This window comes from Ovis aries, chromosome 9 (assembly GCF_016772045.2).
Source record: "Ovis aries strain OAR_USU_Benz2616 breed Rambouillet chromosome 9, ARS-UI_Ramb_v3.0, whole genome shotgun sequence".
NCBI classification, from domain to species: domain Eukaryota; kingdom Metazoa; phylum Chordata; class Mammalia; order Artiodactyla; family Bovidae; genus Ovis; species Ovis aries.
The window spans coordinates 83,455,405-83,476,530 of NC_056062.1; the positions used below are offsets into that span (position 1 = coordinate 83,455,405).

At 37.4% G+C, this 21,126-nt stretch overlaps 2 protein-coding genes across 9 annotated transcripts in view; one reads left to right on the forward strand and one right to left on the reverse strand.

The window, feature by feature from the left end:
- On the forward strand, nt 1–21,078 carry RBM12B (RNA binding motif protein 12B). Of its 4 annotated transcripts, none has more exons than XM_027973233.3 (3): nt 1–380; nt 3,523–3,567; nt 4,123–21,078. In XM_027973233.3, exon 3 carries the CDS (start codon nt 4,151–4,153, stop codon nt 7,103–7,105), a length of 2,955 nt encoding a protein of 984 aa, XP_027829034.1. In that variant the 5' UTR covers nt 1–380; nt 3,523–3,567; nt 4,123–4,150; the 3' UTR covers nt 7,106–21,078. The 4 variants fall into 4 exon arrangements, with proteins under 4 accessions (XP_027829034.1, XP_027829033.1, XP_060249496.1 ...); XM_027973232.3 differs by having other exon boundaries at nt 1–134; XM_042254490.2 differs by lacking the exon at nt 1–380 and adding an exon at nt 798–2,512.
- Nucleotides 12,261–21,126, reverse strand: part of CIBAR1 (CBY1 interacting BAR domain containing 1) — a 24,828-nt gene continuing 15,962 nt past the window's right edge. For 3 of the 5 annotated variants that reach the window (XM_060393515.1, XM_012184142.4, XM_012184138.4), the window contains 3 exons: nt 17,889–18,002; nt 14,202–14,321; nt 12,261–12,511 (listed from right to left, as the gene is read on the reverse strand). In XM_060393515.1, coding sequence (XP_060249498.1) covers nt 12,422–12,511; nt 14,202–14,321; nt 17,889–18,002 — 324 coding nt within the window. In that variant the 3' untranslated portion in view covers nt 12,261–12,421. The remainder of the gene's footprint in view (nt 12,512–14,201; nt 14,322–17,888; nt 18,003–21,126) is intronic. The other 2 variants (XM_012184140.4, XM_012184137.4) reach the window with 1 other exon arrangement.

A 21,126-nucleotide genomic window follows, 5' to 3' on the forward strand; every position in this document is an offset into this window, starting at 1 on the left:
GTCCGGATCGGAGGGGAGAGAGTGGGCGCCATCTTCTTCTGGGTTCGCTGAGGGCTCTCCCGGCTCTGGGGAGGCTGCTGCGGACGAGGAGAGCTCCCCGCCCCCAGCCTTGGGGTTCCGACTCGGCGGCAGCGGTGTGTGTTTGATCGCCCTAGTGCGAAGCAATTACCGCAGGGGCGTCGGGCGTGGGGAGGGCCTGGCGGCCGGGACCGAAGCACAGGGAAAGGCGGGGCCGCGCCAGCAGCGAGCGTAGCTTCTGCCGTCAGGGCACCCTCTTTTCCCCTGCTAAACGCACCCGACTTCCCGGCAGCCTTCATGTGGTGTTGTGCGTGCCCTTTTCAGTCGGCTTGAGAGAGTGGAGATCTGGAAGGATTCCATAGGTACTTGTTTTTCTTTGCTATGTCATCGTAGTCAGTGGTGGCAGGAAAAGCGCTTGGAGGCCTGGCTAGTTTTAGGCTTGAGGGGAGCCCAAGTGTTCAGGTGTAGGGACAGCTCACCCTTGGGCGAGTCGGGGCGGAATGTTTGCCCTTGAGCCGGTGTAACGGAAAGGCACGGAGGTTGGGTGGTCCAGGTTGATTTGAAGGCTGATTTGGCTGAAGGTCTGGCAAGAACATCGGATCCCACGTAGGAACTTTGGCCTGGAGCACAAGAAGGAAGCGCTGACCCCTGGGAGTCTGGACAAAGGCTTTTTGAGCTATAGAAGCAATGCCTTCGGATGATCCCCATTTGAGGAGGATGGATGTTAATGGGAATTCCGGTGCCGTGTGGATTCGCCTTCATTTCCAGTTTCTACTGGGGACCAGGCTCTGTCGTCATGGCTTTGGCTTTTTATTTTAATCATCTACGTTATAAAAGGATAAAAAGGCAAATCGTCATAAAGAACCCTTATGGAGTGGGGTAGATTATTTTCTGCAGGGTTCACTCTTGCATTTTAAATGTACTTCATCATAACTTTAGGTTTTAAGAAATAGCAGTTATCTCTCTCTCACCATGTCTGGAAAATGACTTGCTATTCTCTAGTTATGATAAATGGATCGGAGATAATACCATTTTAAGTTAGCTTTCCTTCCATTTCCCTCTAAGGCTTGATTAGAAAATAAGCATTTCGTGGGGTTTTTGTGATAATGATTAAGTGGGATGAATCGTTGGGTAAAATCAGCTAAGTTATTTAAAATGAGCTTGTTAATTTCAGCCACTTACACTTAAACGAGCTTTTAAGGATTCAGTTCCTTTTTTTGGGGAAAAAAAAGAAGTTGTAATAACTCACTCTTAATCAACACAGCTATAAACATGGTTTTGTTGCATTCGTAAGACGCATTTTAAGTGTTGAGTAGGGTTTTTTGCTTTTTGTGTAGTTCTAAGAATAGAATTTCTGGGGTATTTGCTTAGGAAAATCACGTGGAAACTACAGGAAAGTTGCTCATTTTGATATCTGGTTTCTTACAGGTGATCTCCTAAGTGTATTTCTGTAGAGGGATAAATAGTACATTACCCTTCTATTTCAAGGGCAAAACAGTTTAAGCAATAGTTATGTTTCGCTGTGGCAAATTAGAAGAAAAAAATTTTTTATATTTTTGAATTGGAATTCATGAATTTGTACTCATGAAACTACTTAGTTAAAATGTTTTCAAATTGGTAAATTATAAGACTTTTAAAAACTTGACAGTAATTATTTTGTGAAATGTTCTTGGCTATGTTTTTAAAAGTTTAGCAGGGATAAAATGTTTTACACTACTTGCCAAAAGTAACAGGAGCTAAGTCATTTTGCATAGGAAAGAGTCTTGGAATACTAATGTGAACAACTATTCCAGAAGCCATTTGTAGTTTTTATTAAAATGTTGGTGTGGGTTTGTTGAAGAAATTAAGCTTATACTCATTTTTGGGGTGTTTGGGGGGTACCATTGCAGATATTGTCCAATAGACTAAGTTTTAGAACTATTTTTTTTATGTTCACAGTAATATTGAGTGGAAAGTACAAAGATTTTTTATGTGTCCTATGTCTGCACCACCATTTTCATGCATTAATATTTTATAGTAAACCTCACTAATTGGAGAAGGTGATGGCACCCCACTCCAGTACTCTTTCCTGGAAAATCCCATGGTCAGAGGAGCCTGATAGGCTGCAGTCCATGGGGTCCTACTAGTCGGACACAACTGGGCGACTTCACTTCCACTTTTCACTGTCACGCATTGGAGAAGGAAATGGCAACCCACTCCAGTGTTCTTGCCTGGAGAATCCCAGGGATGGGGGAGCCTGCTGGCCTGCCATCTATGGGGTCACAGAGAGTTGGACACGACTGAAGTGACTTAGCAGCAAACCTCACTAATACTTTTAATATCAATTTGGCATTGATAATTCAAATGTGTAAAAAAATGCCAGTTAATTTCTTGATATCCTCGTTAGTTGTAGTTTGAAAAGTAGTCTGTGGACCTTTTTCAAAGGAAAATAGACCTTGCAGACCTCAAAGACCATGTTTTCAGACAGCACTTTGTGGATGAGTGGTATTTAAGTGTAAGTACTGAATTAAAACATTTTTTCATTAAAGACAATTTATAATCATTAACAGGTCTTAAAAAACATATTTGGTAATAGTTTGGATATCTCTCAAAGTATTTGATGTAAGGAATCATGAGATTTTTCAGTAGTTAATACTGATATCCCCAAATATTCCAAATTAATGTATTCTTACTATGTTTCTACCTTTTAGCATAGTCATTTGGGTTTCCCCAGAAGGCAGGACAGTTATTCAAAATGGGGTAAACTTATTAGCATAATAAAATTTGAGTTTAAGATACAGAGTAGCAATAGTTGAGTATAAGTAATTGAGAACTATTTGTCTTAGTGGAGTCAGGAAATTGGGTTCCATGTTTGAAAGTGTGAGGTGTTAATGTAGAACATAAAATTGTGTCCAGATGGTAGCCATTGGTTTGGATTTATTGCTTTTCTTCATTTATTGTATCATTTATTAATTTGATTTGCTCTTATGATTTGAAAGATTTACAGGAGAGTTAGAAACGATGAATTAGATATTGGTTTTTTCAAGTGGAAGATAGGGTTTTGGGAATTTTTGGTGTTAAATTGTCATTTTTACTTGTAGAAAAGATTTTTAAAAATAGGTTGTAAAATTCACATACAGTCAAATGCACAGACCTTACTTAAGGATAGATTCATTTAGCCTTGATAAATTTATACTCCCAGGTAACCAATAGTCCAATCTGAATATGTAACATTTCTGTCACCTTCTTCTGGGGCCACTTTCAATTAAGGACCAGTTGTTAAGTTTTCGGGTTTTTTGTTTCTAAATAATTTGCAGATGTCTCCTTGGAATTTCTACCTTTTTGCTAAAAGATGATTAATTTTCCCCTTGGAACAAAGACAACCATTTTGTAATACCCTTAGTTATGCCTTCTTATATTGCTTCACTTTTAACAGTTAATTGTGAAGTGAATATCCTAATCTGGCGTTGTTTAAGGTCAATTACAGGGTCCAAGGATTAATTATATTTCATTTTCTTTCCACAGTTAAGTTGCTTTTACAGAATTAACAGGTCTTCAAGAAATAAAAAGGTAAGATATCCAGAGCTTAAGGCTTTTCACAGAGGCTTGACCAAAAAAAAAAAAAAAAGTAGAATAGTACACCTGGGTATGCATGGCTTCTGTACTTTATGTCTGGCCAGTGATGCACTAGTGGTAGGCAGTTTGTTATCATGAGCAGAAATTATATACTGTCCATAGATGGCTTTTATAACTATGTAAAATTTGTTGTGGTTGGTAAAATTCTTTAATCCACAAAGCTGTCACTCATGTTTCACTAGCAGATATGTCTGAAAATAGTTTGGTCATGTTGTGAAGTAGCACTTGGCAGACTCTCTACTCAACGCTGTATAGGACAGGTGATAGGAAATGTTTCTTCAAAGTAGCTGGTTTATTTGTATGTTTAGTTGGGAGAAAATTTATTCCATTTGTTTAAAGAATTAGATACAGTCAATATCATTGTGAACTCATATCTTGTTTTCATGTATAAATGCTGAAGAAGGTAGGGACCAGTAATTAATAAGCTTAGTTTTGGATTAGGTACTTCAAAAATAAGACTTGCTATTATGTGTACCTTTCTGTCTGCAGGTCATTATTGCTGTGGTTTGCACTCAGCATGGCTGTAGTCATCCGTTTACTGGGGCTTCCTTTTATTGCGGGGCCTGTGGATATCCGTCACTTCTTCACGGGATTGACTATTCCTGATGGAGGAGTGCATATAATTGGAGGGGAAATTGGGGAGGCTTTTATTATTTTTGCAACAGATGAAGATGCAAGACGTGCTGTAAGTCGTTCAGGAGGGTTTATCAAAGATTCATCTGTAGAGCTCTTTCTTAGTAGTAAAGCAGAAATGCAGAAGACTATAGAAATGAAAAGAACTGACCGCATGGGAAGAGAGAGACCAGGATCTGGGGCATCAGGGGTTGGCAGCTTATCTAATTTTGTTGAGGCTATTAAAGAAGAAGGAAGCAATTCTGGATATGGTTCTCCGATTAATCAAGATGCTGGGTTTCATACTAACGGTACAGGACATGGTGATTTAAGGCCAAGAAAGACACGGCCATTGACAGCTGAGAATCCTTACTTGTTTCTACGAGGCTTGCCTTACTTAGTAAATGAAGATGATGTACGTGTCTTTTTCTCTGGTTTATGTGTGGATGGAGTAATTTTTTTAAAGCATCATGATGGCCGAAATAACGGTGATGCCATAGTAAAATTTGCCTCATGTATTGATGCTTCAGGAGGTCTTAAATGTCATAGAAGTTTTATGGGTTCAAGATTTATTGAAGTAATGCAAGGCTCAGAAAAACAGTGGATTGATTTTGGAGGTACTTTAATTAAGGAAGGTGACATTTCTATGAGGACAGAAGAACATACATCACCAAGAGGAATTAATGATAGACATTTTCGGAAACGATCTCATTCAAAATCTCCCAGAAGAGCATGTTCTCGTTCTCCTCTTGGATTTTATGTTCACTTAAAAAATCTGTCTGTAAGTATTAACAAAAGAGATTTAAGAAATTTTTTTAGAGATACTGATCTGACAAATGAACAAATTAGGTTTTTATATAAAGATGAAAGAAGAACAAGATATGCCTTTGTGATGTTCAAGACTCTGAAAGACTATAACACTGCTCTGGGTTTACATAAGACTGTTTTACAATATCGTCCAGTTTATATTGATCCAGTTTCTAGGGAACAGATGCTGAAGTTCATTGAATGTTATGAAAAGAAAAGACCAGCATCAACAGAGAAAGAGAGACTTGGACAGGTCTCACAAAAACACTCTCAAGAAGGCTACTCTGGCCAGAAATTGTGCATATATATAAGAAATTTTCCATTTGATGTTACAAAAGTTGAAGTGCAGAAGTTCTTTGCTGACTTTTCCCTTGCTGAGGATGACATTTGCTTGCTTTATGATGACAAAGGAGTTGGTCTAGGAGAAGCGTTGGTGAAATTCAAATCAGAAGAACAGGCCGTGAAAGCTGAACGTTTAAACCGACGGAGATTCTTGGGGACAGAGGTGTTGTTAAGGCTCATATCTGAGGCACAAATGCAGGAGTTTGGTGTAAATTTTTCTTCAATGCCTAGTGAAAGAATGCATGACCATTCACAGTCTTGTGATAGAGATGATCATTCCCATTCGTTTGACTCAAATGATCCACCAGTATACTCAGGTGGCCCTTCGGAAAACTTTAGGCATCAGCAAGAGGACTTGAGGCAACTGGACAATTTCAAGCATCCTCAGGGGGATTTCCGACCACCTGATAGACGCCCTCCAGAAGACTTTAGGCATTCCCCAGAGGACTTCAGGCGGTCCCCGGAAAACTTCAGGCGCCTTCGGGAGGAACACTTCAGGCGACCTCCTGAGGATGACTTCAGGCACTCTCGGGAGGAGGATTTCCGGTACCCAAGGGAGGAGGACTGGAGGCGGCCACCTGAGGAGGATTTCAGGCGACCTCCCAAAGAAGACTTCAGGAGACCTCAGGAGGAGGACTGGAGGCGCCCCCTAGAGGGAGACTTAAGGAGGCCACCTGAGGAGGATTGGAGGCGGCCTCCTGAGGAAGACTTCAGGCGGCTTCCCCCAGGGGAATGGAGGCGACAACCTGAGGAAGACTTTAGGCGGCCCCCGGAGGAGGATTTCAGGCGCCCTCCTGAGGAGGACTTCCGGCGACCCCACCAGGAGGACTTCAGGCGGTCTCCTGAGGAGGATTTCCGAGGTTCTCCCGAGGACTTCAGGCGGCCACCCCCGGAACACTTCCGGCGGCCGCCCCCAGAGCACTTCCGACGGCCCCCCCCAGATCACTTCCGTCGGCCGCCCCCGGAGCACTTCCGGCGACCACCTCAGGAGCATTTCCGGCGGCCACCGCAGGAGCATTTCAGGCGGCCATCCCAGGAGCATTTTAGACGACCGCCTCAGGAGCTTTTCAGGAGGCCACCCCAGGAACATTTCAGGCGCCCCCGAGAGGAAGATTTTAGGCACCCACAGGATGAAGATTTCAGGGGCCCTCCGGATGAAGACTTTAGGCACCCTTCTGAAGAGGACTTCAGGAGTTCTCAGGAGGAAGATTTTAGAAGCCCTTCTGATGAGGACTTCAGGCGGCTCCCGGAGGAAGACCTCAGGGAAGCTCCAGAGGAGGACTCCAGAGTTCCTGACAGTTTTAGACTTCCTGGTGAGGAGTTTAGGAGCCCCCCTGATTTTAGAAGTCATCGTCCTTTTGTGAATTTTGGTCGCCCAGAAGGTGGCAAATTTGATTTTGGAAAGCGTAATATGGGAAGTTTTCCTGAGGGGAGATTTATGCCTGATCCAAAATTAAATTGTAATTCAGGTAGAGTAACGCCTATTAAGATAATGAATCTTCCATTTAAAGCTAATGTTAATGAGATTTTAGACTTTTTCCATGGTTACAGAATCATACCTGATTCAGTTTCAATACAGTATAATGAGCAAGGATTACCTACAGGGGAAGCCATTGTTGCCATGATAAACTACAATGAAGCTATGGCTGCTATTAAAGATCTGAATGATAGACCAGTTGGCCCCCGCAAGGTTAAGTTAATTTTGCTCTAGAGAGCATTTCTAAATTCATAATTATCTCCCCACAGTATTGATGCAGTAAAATGCATTTTAAGTGTTTATTTTTAATTATCTAATGAAAAGAAACATTTTAATTTTGACCTGTGAACAGAAGAAATGTAAATAGTAGAATGTGAATCTGGTTTTCTTTTGCTTGCAAATTGCCATTCACTTTTTCTAACTTAAAAATATATATGCTTTTTTTTGATGGGGGTGGGTTGGGGTGGGGGGAGAACTAATTCCCTGAGTGCAGTAATTTTTGTTGATGTCATGGGTAAATGTCAAGACTTGTATAAAGTAGAAAACTGTGTTTGGGGAAGACAAGTTTTATGTTTACTTTTGTTTCCATTCTGTAGTCTACATCTCTACTCCAATTGTATAAGGAAATGGTCAGTGACTGATTGTTCAGGGTTAGCATTTTTATTGCTAACTGCCTGCAGAATTAATGCCCTCTTCCTTGTCTGAGATATTACTGTGTTAAGCCTCTCCTTAATCATAAATAGTTCAAAATTGACAGACTGTGAACTTGAAGTTTACTTATGTAAAAGGCTTAGGAAATTAAAAGTTTTTATAAAAATAAAAAAATTGCAACTGAATAGATGAACTAATTAACTTGTATTGTATATATATATATAAAAGAATTACAGCTTTTTTTGTGAAGGTTTTCAACAGCTATATTAAATAATATGACAGGAGGGACCAGACATTCTATAATAGTATATGAGTTCTTTGTGTAGTTCTGTGGTTTATTCCAACATCTCATCAACCAGACTGATAAGATTTACTCAATACTTAAAAGACAAGTAATTATAGGTACAAGGGGACCTTCAGGTTCTTCTTGGGAAGAATCTGATAAATGGACAGTTTGTTTATAGGAAGAATTTACTGATGATTTATATAACTTGTGGCTATTTATTCTTAATTTCTAAACTTTTTTTATCTGAAGACTCAATGGCTAAATATAACAAGAATTCTGTGAGACTGAATTTTTACTTCTTTGATATTTGACACTAGAGATTTTACAAATACTGGATTTGATTTTTCATACCATAATAATAATGCTAACATTGGGCACTTTCTATGTGCTAGGCAGTGTAAGTGCTTTACATGCATAATGTCAATATGCCCTAAGAGGCTTACAAATATATATTTCACAAATGAGATAAATTCAGAGTTTAAGTAACTTGCCTAAAGTCATAGTTGTAAATCATGAAGCCAATTTCAACCCTGACAGACTTACTCCAGTTCATGCTCTTAATACTTTGGCCTACCAACTTTGTTAAATGGTAGTTTTTAATTTTAGTAAGACCATGCTGGGCTTTCTTGGTGGCTCAATGGTAAAGAACCCACTTGCAAATGCAGGAGAAATGGGTTCAGGGTGTGGGTCCAGAAGATTCCCTCGAGAAGGAAATGGCAACCTACTCCAGGATTCTTGCTTGGGAAATCCCATGGACAGAGGAACCTGGCAGGCTACATCCATGGGGTCACAAAAGAATCTGACACGACTTAGCAACTAAAGAAGACCAGGCTAAAAATATTTTCAAAAGAGGAAAGGATATTTTCTTATCTCCATCGTTGCTTTAAAAATAGCATTAAAAAAAATAAAATTAATATGCCCAAACATTGTGAATAAAAGACTAATGAGAAGTTACTACATATCCAGGGATTCTCTATGAGACAGACAGTATATACTGGCTTCTAATTTACAATTGTTCATTTTATCTAACATGATTTGATTTTGATTGGTCTTTTATAATTTATATAAAACAGTTGATTTCCCTCAATTTTGTGATACTTCCCCACACTGAGCAAATAAAATTTGAATTTATATACAGTAGTTGGGAGGGTATTGTAGAATACTTTTTAGTATTTAGCCATTTAGTACTGCAGTACTCATCTTCAGTGATTTAAAGAAGTCTAAGAAAAATTAACAAGTTTCTGTGTTTTTAATTATGTTGAACATCCTACTTGCAATAAAATGAATTAACTGGTAAATCTGGTTCAAAAAAGCACATCAATATGGCACTTGAAACTAGTAAGCTCACAAGCTAGGAAAATGACAAAAGGAAGAAAATATTTTTTAAGTGCTCAGAGATTGTATGGCTTATTTGATCAATCTGAGAAGTGTATTGGAAAACCTAAAAATGCTTCTCAAATAAATACATATAAATAAATGAAAGCTATGATGAAGCTTAAGGTGAAGTATAACTTAATATGGAACTGCTTCTCAGTCTAGGCTAGGGTGGAATGGTGGTGGTAATTAAAAGGCTAACAATAAGCACAGGCTTTGTATTTTGATGGTAAAATTATTGATTGATAAGAATTCTACTCCATGATCTTCAGTTTAGTATATTTTTTAACTGGCTTCTACTGCTTGGGAGCCATTTCTGCACATCTGTTCACAACTTTACCTTCAGTGACATGTTGGTAATTTGAATTGGCCATGGTAGGAGTATTTACACCATGGAAACTGGTAAGTGCAGAGTTATCAGGGTGTCTTCCACCCCAGTGAGCCAGTTTACCAACACACCACCAATTTCAAACATGTAAAAGAGAACAGTGCACTAAATCCTCAAAAACCCATTGCCCAGCTTCAATGATTATCTCACAGCCAGTTGTGTTTCCTCTTCTAGAATTACTAGGTATTATAGTGGCATATCGGTTATCAAGTTTAATACCCAGTGGCATTTTAGTTATCTTAAAGCCAAATATTTTTGATTTGAGGCATGTGAAAAATACAGATCATGCCTAGAAAGTAAGCTTAATCTCATAATCAAGAGATAGTAAGACTCCTTAGGAGTGCACACTTACACACTTACTGACAATACTGTCATGAGCATTGGCTCTTGGTCCATGTATCACCTACTAAGCAGTGACCCTATCACCTCCATCTCTGCATTAAATGTTAACTAATATTTAGTGAACTGTAATAGGTACTATATGATCTTTATATACGAATTAACTATATAGTTCCAATCGGAGAAGGTGATGGCATCCCACTCCAGTACTCTTGCCTGGAAAATCCCATGGACAGAGGAGCCTGGTAGGCTCCAGTCCATGGGGTCTCGAAGAGTCAGACACGACTGAGCAACCTCACTTTCACTTTACACTTTCATGCATTGGAGAAGGAAATGGCAACCCACTCCAGTGTTCTCGCCTGGAGAATCCCAGGGACGGCGGAGCTTGGTGGGCTGCCGTCTATGGGGTCGCACAGAGTCGGATATGACTGCAGCGACTTAGCGGCAGCAGCAGCAGCATATAGTTCCAATAACCCTAATATACCTATTTTGGAGACAAATGGAAGCCTATAGCCAACTAACTAGTCATAGTAGTTGCCTGTCTTTTTATAAGGAAGCTAAAAAGAGGTTTTTATATTTTAAAGTATGGTTACCTAAGTATCTATGTAATAACCTTGATTTTGTCCCAGCTCACAAATTGCAGAAATAGTTACTTTATAACCCTTTTAAGACTTTACCTTGTAGCTTTAGTGATAAAGAACCTGCCTGTGAATGTAGGAGATACGGGTTCGATCCCTGGGCCACGCAGATTCCTTGGAGAAGGAAATGGCAATCCGTTCCAGTATTCTTGGCCTGGGAAATCCCATGGACAGAGAGCCCTGGTGGGCTACAGTCCATGAGTCACAAACACTGGACACAACTTAGCGACTAAACAGCAACCCTTTCAGGTTGGCCAACCTATTGCTGGCCTAAAAATTAATTATACAGTTAAAGTATTACATGTAATAGTCCTTTTGTCCTTACAATATTTTTTTAAACAGAGCATACATTTTATATCATAATTTGATTGCTTTAAATATCAGGCACTATTTTAATTTTACAAATAGGGCAACTGATGCTCAAGTGAGTTGTGATCATAATCTGCAAGAGACATACTACAACCTTGTTTTTTTCCCCTAGCCACAATACCAAGATTAAATACTGAGAAAATGCAATGACATCCTCAGTTTTTTATGAATGTGAATTATTTGTGCATGCTGTGTGCTAAGTCACTTTAGTTGTGTCTGACTCTGTGATGCTGTGGACTGTAGCCCTTCAGGCTTCTCTGTCCATGGGGTTCTCCAGGCAGGAATACTCAAGTGGGTTGCCATTCCCTTCTCCAGGACATCTTCCCAACCCAGGGATCAAACCAACCTCTCTTACATCTCCTGCATTGGCAGGTGGGTTCTTTACCACTAACACCACATGGGATATTTACAGTTTTAAAATGTTTTGAATATTTTATTAAGTATCACTTAGGACTATTTTCTGGAAGCAATGATTTGTTAAGAAAAGACCATGAATAACCAAAGTCAAAAAAGCATTCTAGAAAAGTATTTTTCTGTTATGAACAACTGCTTTTTGTGGTAATCCCAGATAATATCAATTTCCTATTTTTTATATGCCAGACTTGGATCTATGAAATAATGAGTACAGTTCTCCATCCAAAGAAATAAAAGCATCAGGTAATACTGAAAGGCTCTGATTAAATTGTTTTCTATTTTCAGGAAAGAGAGTGATTGTGTACTCTTACTGATTATATGGTAGGCTGATAAAATATATAATTTTTTTACTGATTTATGATTTGCTATATTTTTTAAGGGAAACATTCCACCAAATTCTAGCTTTTCAAAAGTTGTGGTGCCAAAAAATATACAGTGCTTTAGTTTGACAGTGGTTTTGTTTTAAAACCAGAATCAAGCTGAAAATAGCTTTTTAAAGCTAAAATTTGTGCTTATGTATAGTTGTAAAACACTGATAGTGCCCTATTACTATTTTTTGAGAGTGACTATAATACTCTTGTTGATAAGTAAATTTATATACTGAAGAATGAAACTTAAGGTTGTAGTAAAAGTGAAAAAAAGAAAAAGAACACTTGTCTTTTTGATGAAAGCTTTATGGAATAAAATTTGTATTTAATCAGAATGACTACTTAGGACCCTTTTCTGATGTTGAAAGTATGGTGTCTTAATCTAAAGGACGTAAGTGGAATTGTTTAATCTGTTTTTGTTATTTACCTACTACAACCAACTAGGTTAGTGTATTTGAAATACTTTGGAAATACATTGTTTTTAAAAAACAATGGAACCTATAAAAGAGAGTATGATGCTAGATAGAAATGTTGAAATGACTCATGTTTTTTAAAACTTCCATTTTTGGTTGGCATAAATTTCCTTTAATATTTCTACATTTCCAATAGGATTTAATTTTGAGGTTTAACGTATCAAGCCAGTATTATGTTTTGCAGTTTTAGTAATTCTGGATTCCAGGTCATTTAAGATGAAAATGGAAATGCAAAATTTACTTAAGAAATTTAATTTTCTTCTTCTGTAACATCTAAGTCTTCATCCTCTTCATCATCATCTTCTGTTTGCTGATCCTTTCTTAGTCGACAGGTCAACACCTGTTAAAAGTTAACGTGTTTTAAAAATCACTAACTTGAAAATATTTTTACATGCCTGGTATTTTTTTTATGCCCTGATAGATAGATAAGGGTACACAGAACAAATATCAGAAAAATGTCCATAAATAATAATCTTTAGTAATGAAAATTCTAAATTATGAATTGTCCTTAAAGGTTTGAAAACAATCACAAAATTTCTTCATTCATGTTATTTTTTTTTGGAGAGGTGTGAAATTAGCCATTTGAACTCCAGTTGGATATCAGTACTTTGATAATATACTTCCAGAGAAAAGTAAAGTACATTATAAATATTAAAGATATTTAAAGTTAAATAATTCTTAGGTCACAAAAACATGAGACTCCTCAAAGGGATGGCAGAACACAAGGATATTTCAACTAGGCAAAAATATTAAACTTTGAACATAGTGTGATTTAAAATTAATGAGATGAGAATCTGAATTCATGACTTGGCTTTCATTTCTGACTGTTGCCCCTTGGGTCATCCTGCTTCACACTTTTCAGAGGGTGACTATGTCTCCCAGGTGACATCTGCAATGTCTGGAGACACCTAATTGTCACGACTGGGGGAGCGTAAGGGCATTACTGAGCTCCTGTGGGTAGAGGCTGGGAATGCTGCTCAGCATCTGTACAATGTACAGAACAAGACCTCTCACCACCCGCCCCCCGCCCCCTGCCCCAAATCATCTGGCTCAAAGTTACCAGTGCTGAGGTTGAGAAACCTTGGCATTACGTAGTCTAAAGTGTTACATAGATCTTGGCTAAGTTAGGTGATACTATTAGCTCTAAATAGTCAAAATTCTCTATGTACTATATACTATAGATTTATGGAATTAATGTGCAAGGCACTTAGTACTGGAATAATCAAAGTATAATTTGGTTAGGGGGAGAGATGTGTAAGTTAAAAGCAGTAAATAAGTGCTTAGAAGATAAAAACAACATACTAGGTCACATACAACTGAATGCTCAATTTTAAATTCTGAAGGCTAGATATGGAAAAGATCATAGCTTTCTAAATCAGAAGTTGGCAAGCTAAAGCCCAGTTTGTCTGGTTTCTATAAAATAAAGTTTTATGACAACATGTTGATTTGTTAATGTATTGTTTGTGGCTGCTCTTGGTTGGGGCAGAGACTACGTGGTTCACATAACCTGGTATTTTCTCTGTGGCCCCTGAGGAAAAAGAGGATATCTCCTACTCTAGACACTAGGTACCTCCGGTTTTCAGGATATAGAAGAAAAGAGAAAACTGATGCTTTACCTAAGGATACATGCTTCTGGATCTATGATAACATTCAGCAAAGGTCCTTTTTAGGTATAATTTCCAGTAAGCCATGCTGCTGCTGCTGCTAAGCCATGCTAGTGGGATTCAAATCCTAGGCAGTTTGATTTCAGAATCTGTGATCTTCACATTCTATCACTGAACAAATGTAAATTAGCACTCTGTCCCTTCTACCTCTGCTCCCAAATGTTCTGCTTCAGAGAGTCATGTCTTTCAGATAATAAAAGAAATATCAATAATAGAGCAGAACCTAGTGCAGTTTTACATCATTTTATATAGAAGAGGGGAAGAGCAGGTTATTCAAAATCCAATGATTTAAGGGAAACATTTTTAATACTGAACAATTCAAAAGGCAGTAGCTTATATTCCTTAAAATTACGGTTTCTAGCTCACCTGTCCTGTTCCAGATACACACTTAGCAGACAGTGATCTTTGAAGAGGTGACTTCGAATTTGCTCTTACGATATCTAAACGGGATGAGTAATCTTGCGGATACAGAGAATGTCGGAAAACCTGTTGCAATGATAAAAAAATGTTATAAATTAGATACTAAACTGGAAATCTATAAAGTCATGTTCCCTTTAGTTCAGAATTTGTTTAAGCAACTCTGCTCCCCCACCCTTGCCCCGGGGACATTATTTATTTAATTTATTGTAAATTTAAAAAATATTTTACGTTGAAAAGATGTAAGCTAAAAAATTCTACTGAACCATGTAAAATGATGATGGGTCCTGAAACAGTCACTTAAGAGATTTTACTTGTGAAACGTGAAAAGTTCCTACCTTCAAAGAGCATGCAAGCCAGTGAGACAATAAGTCACACCTTTGATTCTTTCTGTTCTGCCTATCCTCAACTCAACAGTTTAAATTCACTACAGTGCTGTCCCAGTATATCACAGAAGAGTAAATGGAGCCATTCTATGAAATTCCAATCTCAGTAGCATCTGGAATGTCATTGCTTGTCAGTTCTTTTTCCTGAAAGTAGTAGTTCCAACTATTACTGCACTCTTAAGCTTCCTTATCTTTTATACCACTTTGTAACGTAAAACAGGCAAGTCTATCAAATGTGAATTTCTTCATATTCATTTTCCCCTCAACTCTTCATGCTATCGTTTTGCTTTTTTAAAGCAAGTGTGATTATGATTCCCCACAGTGCATTTTCCCCTTAGCCAAAACTTCAACAAACAAAAGCTTGCTCTTTTTTCTGCTTTTTTTAAACATTAAAGAAGTACAGCATATAAAAGCAATCAAGGGATGAAACTTAACGAAAGAGGTAAGACTTGTGTTTTAGGGCAATTCAGGTATATTGATAATTAGGTTATTAATAGTTTTACTGAAGACCCAATTATATTTTGGTGCTAGACATGGACCCTGCCATCCTGGTATGATATCAAAAGTGGATGACTGAAGTCACTGGTATTTGGAAGAAATACATGTTTGTTAAAACAACATTCTTTGGATTTTCTAGCAAAGATAAAAGTGGGAAATGGAAGACAATATACCACCCTTGGGATAAAAGTCTAAACCAGTTAAATATTAATCTATTGCAAAAGAACATATTTATAGGAATATTTATTGGCAATACTGCATTTTCCAATACATGGTCCAAGATCTTTTCTAGGAGTGAGTCTCAAGATCTGAATATGCTCTAAACTGAATGTACAGAGGTGATCTTTTGAAGGGGAATATGATAGTACTTTTAATGTGAAGAACAAATCAGTTAAGATGGTTTCTGATATAACTGGATGTAAAATACTAGCTGCTATCTGAATAAATCTGCAATTCTCGTATAGTAAGGACTACTACCTAAGAATAGGAAATTCTCTGTCCCTTTCCGCATCTTTTCTCTACTCGTTTCCAAGAGACTTTGTATTTAAAGGGTCCTTCCTCTCCTTGGTAGCTGATGTAATTTTACTTTGGCTTGTCCCACACAGCTCTTCCCCAGACTGCTTTCCTCTCCTTTCCACAAGTTCCGGCATCTGTACCTCAGGACCTTTGTACTCTGCCTGAAATTGTAGACAGGGATTCGACACATTCCTCAAACTTCTGATTAAGAAATCATTCTTTGATTCTCCAGACTATTTAGGATCCTCCATCACATACACTCATTCACACAACAGTATGTTATCTATTATTTTTTCCTTCATATTATGAAACATCTTTTTTTAATGCCTGAACTCCTTTTTTACGTTTCTGCTTTTTGACAACTTGGACCAACTCTATAGTGCTGAATCCTCAGCGCTCAGAACAGTGTCGCATATAACAGATGCTCAGTAAACAGTTGACGAATGTACATAAGTGTCTCCATAGAGAGAAGCAATGAAGTGTGAAGAAATTAACTTGCTCAATAGTGCCCCATCAGAAAAAGTAGGGAAGTCGATACTCTGAGATACTCTAGACAGCACTGAGATTTTGAGTGTTTATGGATCTCTCCTACAAGCTACCTAGCTAGCTGGTGAAGAACAGTGTTAAGAGAAGTGGTAAAGGAAACGCTGTGACAGAAGACACCTAGGACCTATGGAATGAGAAAGAAAATCTTTGGGTCCAGGGGGCTTGAGGAAAGTGCATTAAGTCAAGGGTGTTAGAAAATGGAGAATGAAAATACTTGTAATGGGAACTTTAACCTTATAGGGAAAGTAGGGGATCAATTTTAAACCTGCCACTCAATGCAGTGTTTCTTGCAGGAAATAGTTCACGTCACTCACCAAGAATCATGCTTCTGGCAGCGTAGATAGGATAAAAACAGTGTCTGCAGTCAGACTACTGTTTGGCTTCCAGCTATTTTACTAGCTATGGGATCCTCTGGAAAGTTCCTTAACCTCAATGTGCCTCAGTTTTTTCATCCGTAGAAATGAGGACAGTAAGTACTTTTATTAAAATTCATGGTAGGATTAAAATAATAACAGTGAAAATGCACAGGTCAGTAGCTGGTTAAAGTAATCACTGTAGAAACATTTGCTGTTTTATAAATTACAGTTAAAAGTTTGATGATTATTTTTTTAAAAAATAGGATGTAAAAAGTGAAAATTAAGAAATCTTAGCTTTAGTAGGGAATAGAAACCATTCTATTAACAAATAGTAACAGAAATATGATTGTGTATGCTTTACTGAGGTAAAAGTGAGATCAGATTTTGGCACTGGAAAACATACTAAAACATGTACTTCATTTTGGCCAAGCTGTATAGTCTGGTTTTACTGAATTCACATTTCTTGAAACCAGTGGAGTAGTGGGAAGTGAAGCCTTGGGGGATCTCGATAGATATTTTACTTAAAAAATAAATGGATCCTTGAAAATTATGGAATTAACTAATATAATTAAAAAATTTTGGCTATATCTTGAGAATACATGGCTGTTCTCACTTCTACTGTAGAGCTATATGGACAAAGTACATCTTGAATATTTAAGAGTTAATATTTGCATTTAACTATCAATACAAAGGAAGCCTGGAGAATCCCATACATAGGAGCCTGGCAGGCTACAGTCCATGGGGTCACAAAGAGTCAGACACGACTGAGTGAAACACCCCCGCCCCCCCCGTCCCCCACCTATATACAAATCTACACATTTCATAGGTTACAGATTAAGTCTCACAAAGCTAGTTGGAAGCCAGATTCTGCTCTTCTACTAGCTAAGTGGTCAAGGGCAAGTTAAGTTACTTAAAGCCTCTACATCTGCTTCTTTAGTTGTAAATGAATGATCACAGCAATTGAGTTACAGGAGTGAGTGAGAAAATGCATGTGAAGCTTTCGGTGTTGTGCGTGGCATAAACACTCAAATTTTGGCTTAAATCAATAAATAGTATTTTTAACACATATAAGTGACTTACACCATTAGTCAAAATGATACCTTATTTCACATTATGGCTTTGTTTCTATGTTTTACTAGATATTCTTCGAACTTAACTATGGTTAATTTGAAAAGTTAACTAGAAAGTCATAAAGGTTCAGCTATTTGGAACCGCATACAATGACATCTAAACCACAAAGTGTAATTTAAGACATCTTTACCCACACTGTGATGGTTTCTTTTAAATATTTCCATATCAATAGAAGAACTGAGCTTAGACAGACATAGTCCTACCTCTAAATCTTCTTCTTCATCAATCTTTTGTATATTTTGGTAGGCAGCAGTGTAGACCTCTAAAGCTTTGCCGTGAAATAACATTTCAATAGTGATAAATTCTGAAAATATAGTCTGAAAAAACAAGGATTTGAATTTAAACAAATTGCTTCGTGAATTTAGTAGAGTTATTCTCTAGTATAGTCTTGACATTTTATTTGAATACAGAGGTTTTTCAACAGGGAAAATGAAGTACACATAATTGGAATAAAAATAGCTGCAAATATCTTTTGCAGCAAAACTTTAAAATTACACAAAATATTTAGTATCTTATTATTTACTTCCACTTTTAAGTATGTTCTTCTATTAGATATTTACGTTTAAAAAAGATGTTTGTCAGTACATCACTAAAATGTCACTATTAGCTAAAGAAGTTTAGTTCTGAACCTGTTTTTTTAGCAACTCCAACTGGTGTTTAAAAGAATGGTTTTAGGCAAGAATTCCATCCTAACATATTTATATGTTGCTTGTATTCTCCAGCCACAATTCCTACTCCAGGAAACAGCAGGATACATTTGCATAGAGCTTTCCAGTTTACAAATATATGACATGCTCAGTATTGCTCATAGCTACAATGTTTTAAGACTTGGGTCTGATTCTTCAAGGTCATATCACCTGCTCATTGTACTATGCTGTTCTCACTGCACTCAATTATTTCCTTTGCAAATACACTGCAGGTAAACTCTTACCAGCAAGATGGCGACAACTTTTGGTCAGGAAGGCTATGAGAAAAGAGAATGAATGAGGATGTGCACGTTGATCTAAGCAGGGGTGAGAGAACTGGTAGGCAGGGAAAGTATGTAAGCCAGATATGTTTTCAATAAAATAGGATCTCATCCTTCTATCATCTTGTCTCTTATCAAAATAAAATCGGAGCATTAACGTAGAGAAGTGGAGAGAATAAGAATAGGATAGAAAATACTCAAGCATTGTCCTTAAAGGGGCAGTATAGATGAAATGGGTTAGGCTCAAAAGCAATAGCAAATACTCATTTTCCTTCATTTCTGCTCTCCTGTCTTAACCATTCAGATAGGAGTGGTCCTGCACCCTGGAAGATAGCCATACAGCTTATCTTGTAGTATCATATTTAGAAATAATTTTCCTCAAATAAATACACCTTTCAATGATCACATGTAATCTGCTAATCTGGAATGGGTCAGTATGGTAAGAGATGGGCATTCAAGGAGTTTCGTTTCCCCCCTTTTCAATTTTATTTTGTTTGACAAGAATGCCATTTGGGTGGGTACTTCAGTTTTATTGGTGGGGGGTGGGGGAGTTAATGGAATTCTCTACACATTGGCAAGTATTCTGTAAAGCAGGTAGCACAGTAGTTAAAAATAGGGGCTCTGGATTAAGATAAACCTGATTTCAAATCAGGGGTTCTCAGATGGCGTTAGTGGTAAAGAACTCGCCTGCCAATGCAGGAGACATAAGAGATGCAGGTTCAATTCCTGGATAGGGAAGATCATGGAGGAGGGCACGACAATCCACTCCAGTATTCTTGTCCGAAGAATCCCATGGACAGGAACCTGGCGAGCTAGGTCCATGGGGCAGCAGAGTCGAACACGACTGAAGGGACTTAGCACAAGTTCAAATCAAGACTGAAACAAATCAGCTGTGTAATATTCAGCACTTTATCTGTTCTTTTTCCTTAATTTCAAAATCATAGGTTTTGCCTTAAGGATTAAATGTAGTCCAAGAAAAAGTATAGTATGGCTACTGGCTTAGAGTAAGTGCTCAGCACAAGTTAGCTAATTTTATTGCTAAAGAAGTAAGCCAGATAAATGAGAAACTGTTCCTTATGTGACATTAAAACCTCCATCCTGGTTTAACTGGAAAGCAGAATATTTAACAAAAAAGTCATTAAAAGTCTTGTTAATAATTTTTACAAATAAAGGTACAATGACAGCTCTCCAGAGTAAAGGCTATTCACTGAATGATTTCAGGGGAACTTTCTATTCATTTGAAAATAATAAATTTAGACATAGCTGCCTCAGATCATATGTAAAATACAACTGCATAAGCTATTTAAATATTTAAAATACTAAAAAATCATACAAAGACTAGAAGAAAATACAGCAAATAGTTATATAATCTTGGGGATGAATACTTCTTTCTAAACATGACACTAAGGCAGAAAAAGAAGACTAATAGATCTGGCAGCAAAAATAAGACTGTAAGGTGGCAAAAACATAACCATAAGCAACAAAATGGGAAAATATATTTCAAAAATCTTCTCTTTAATATAATGGGTTAATCTCCGTCTGAAGAGGTTTTTTAAAATTAACCAAAAATGCCAACACACTAAAAATATAAGCTAAGATCAAGTGAGAGTAATTTAGTGTCATTAAATGTATGAAAAAACACTTCCTCAACAGTACTAACTGCAAATTAAGATGATACTGATTTTTCACTATCAGATTGGGTACTATTAAAAATACTACTACTCAACATTGTTACACTGGGTGCTTGTGTAATGTTCTGCAGAAATGTAAACTAGTCAAAAGATTTGCGGACAGAAGTTATAAATAGCTATCCAAATTGAAAGTGTGTATGCTCTTTGAACAAGAATGCTACTTCCAGTAATTTATCCCCCGCCAAAACAACTGAACCAGCAAAAAGGCCGATGTTTAATGATGCAATGAGATCTATAATAGCAAAAATAATCTAGATGTCCATCAACAGGTGATGGTTAAACATGAATATATCCACATAGCTATACTATTCTCCATATAGTATAGCAAAATACTATACGGGGATATCAAAAAGGACAATATGGATCTTTCTTAGCACAAATATATCCATTATATATTAAATTTTAAAAAGATGCTACATATAGTGTGGTCCCACTTAAATATAATTGTATAGGGGTAACAATATTGCCTTTTTCATAAGACACTGTGAGGAGGAAATGAGTTTATCCACATAAAATGCTTAGAATGTGTGGCACAGTTAATGTCTTAAGAAATATTTGTTGTTGTCATTCTCCTTAATATATTTCTTGTGTATGTCTCATAGAAAAAAATTCTAGAAGGATATAAACCAAGATGCTGATTATTTCTCAGTAGGGAATTATGTTTTCTTCCACAATTTTATGAAAACTTATGGTCATTTTATATTTATAAGAAAAATAAAGCTGATAAAAACTAAATCTTGAAGCGGATTCTTGTTCACATCAGCTACTTTACCAATACTGAAC

Bases quoted from the DNA above. Each gene is read 5' to 3' on its own strand.
- RBM12B (XM_027973233.3), top strand. From the start codon at position 4,151: ATGGCTGTAGTCATCCGTTTACTGGGGCTTCCTTTTATTGCGGGGCCT.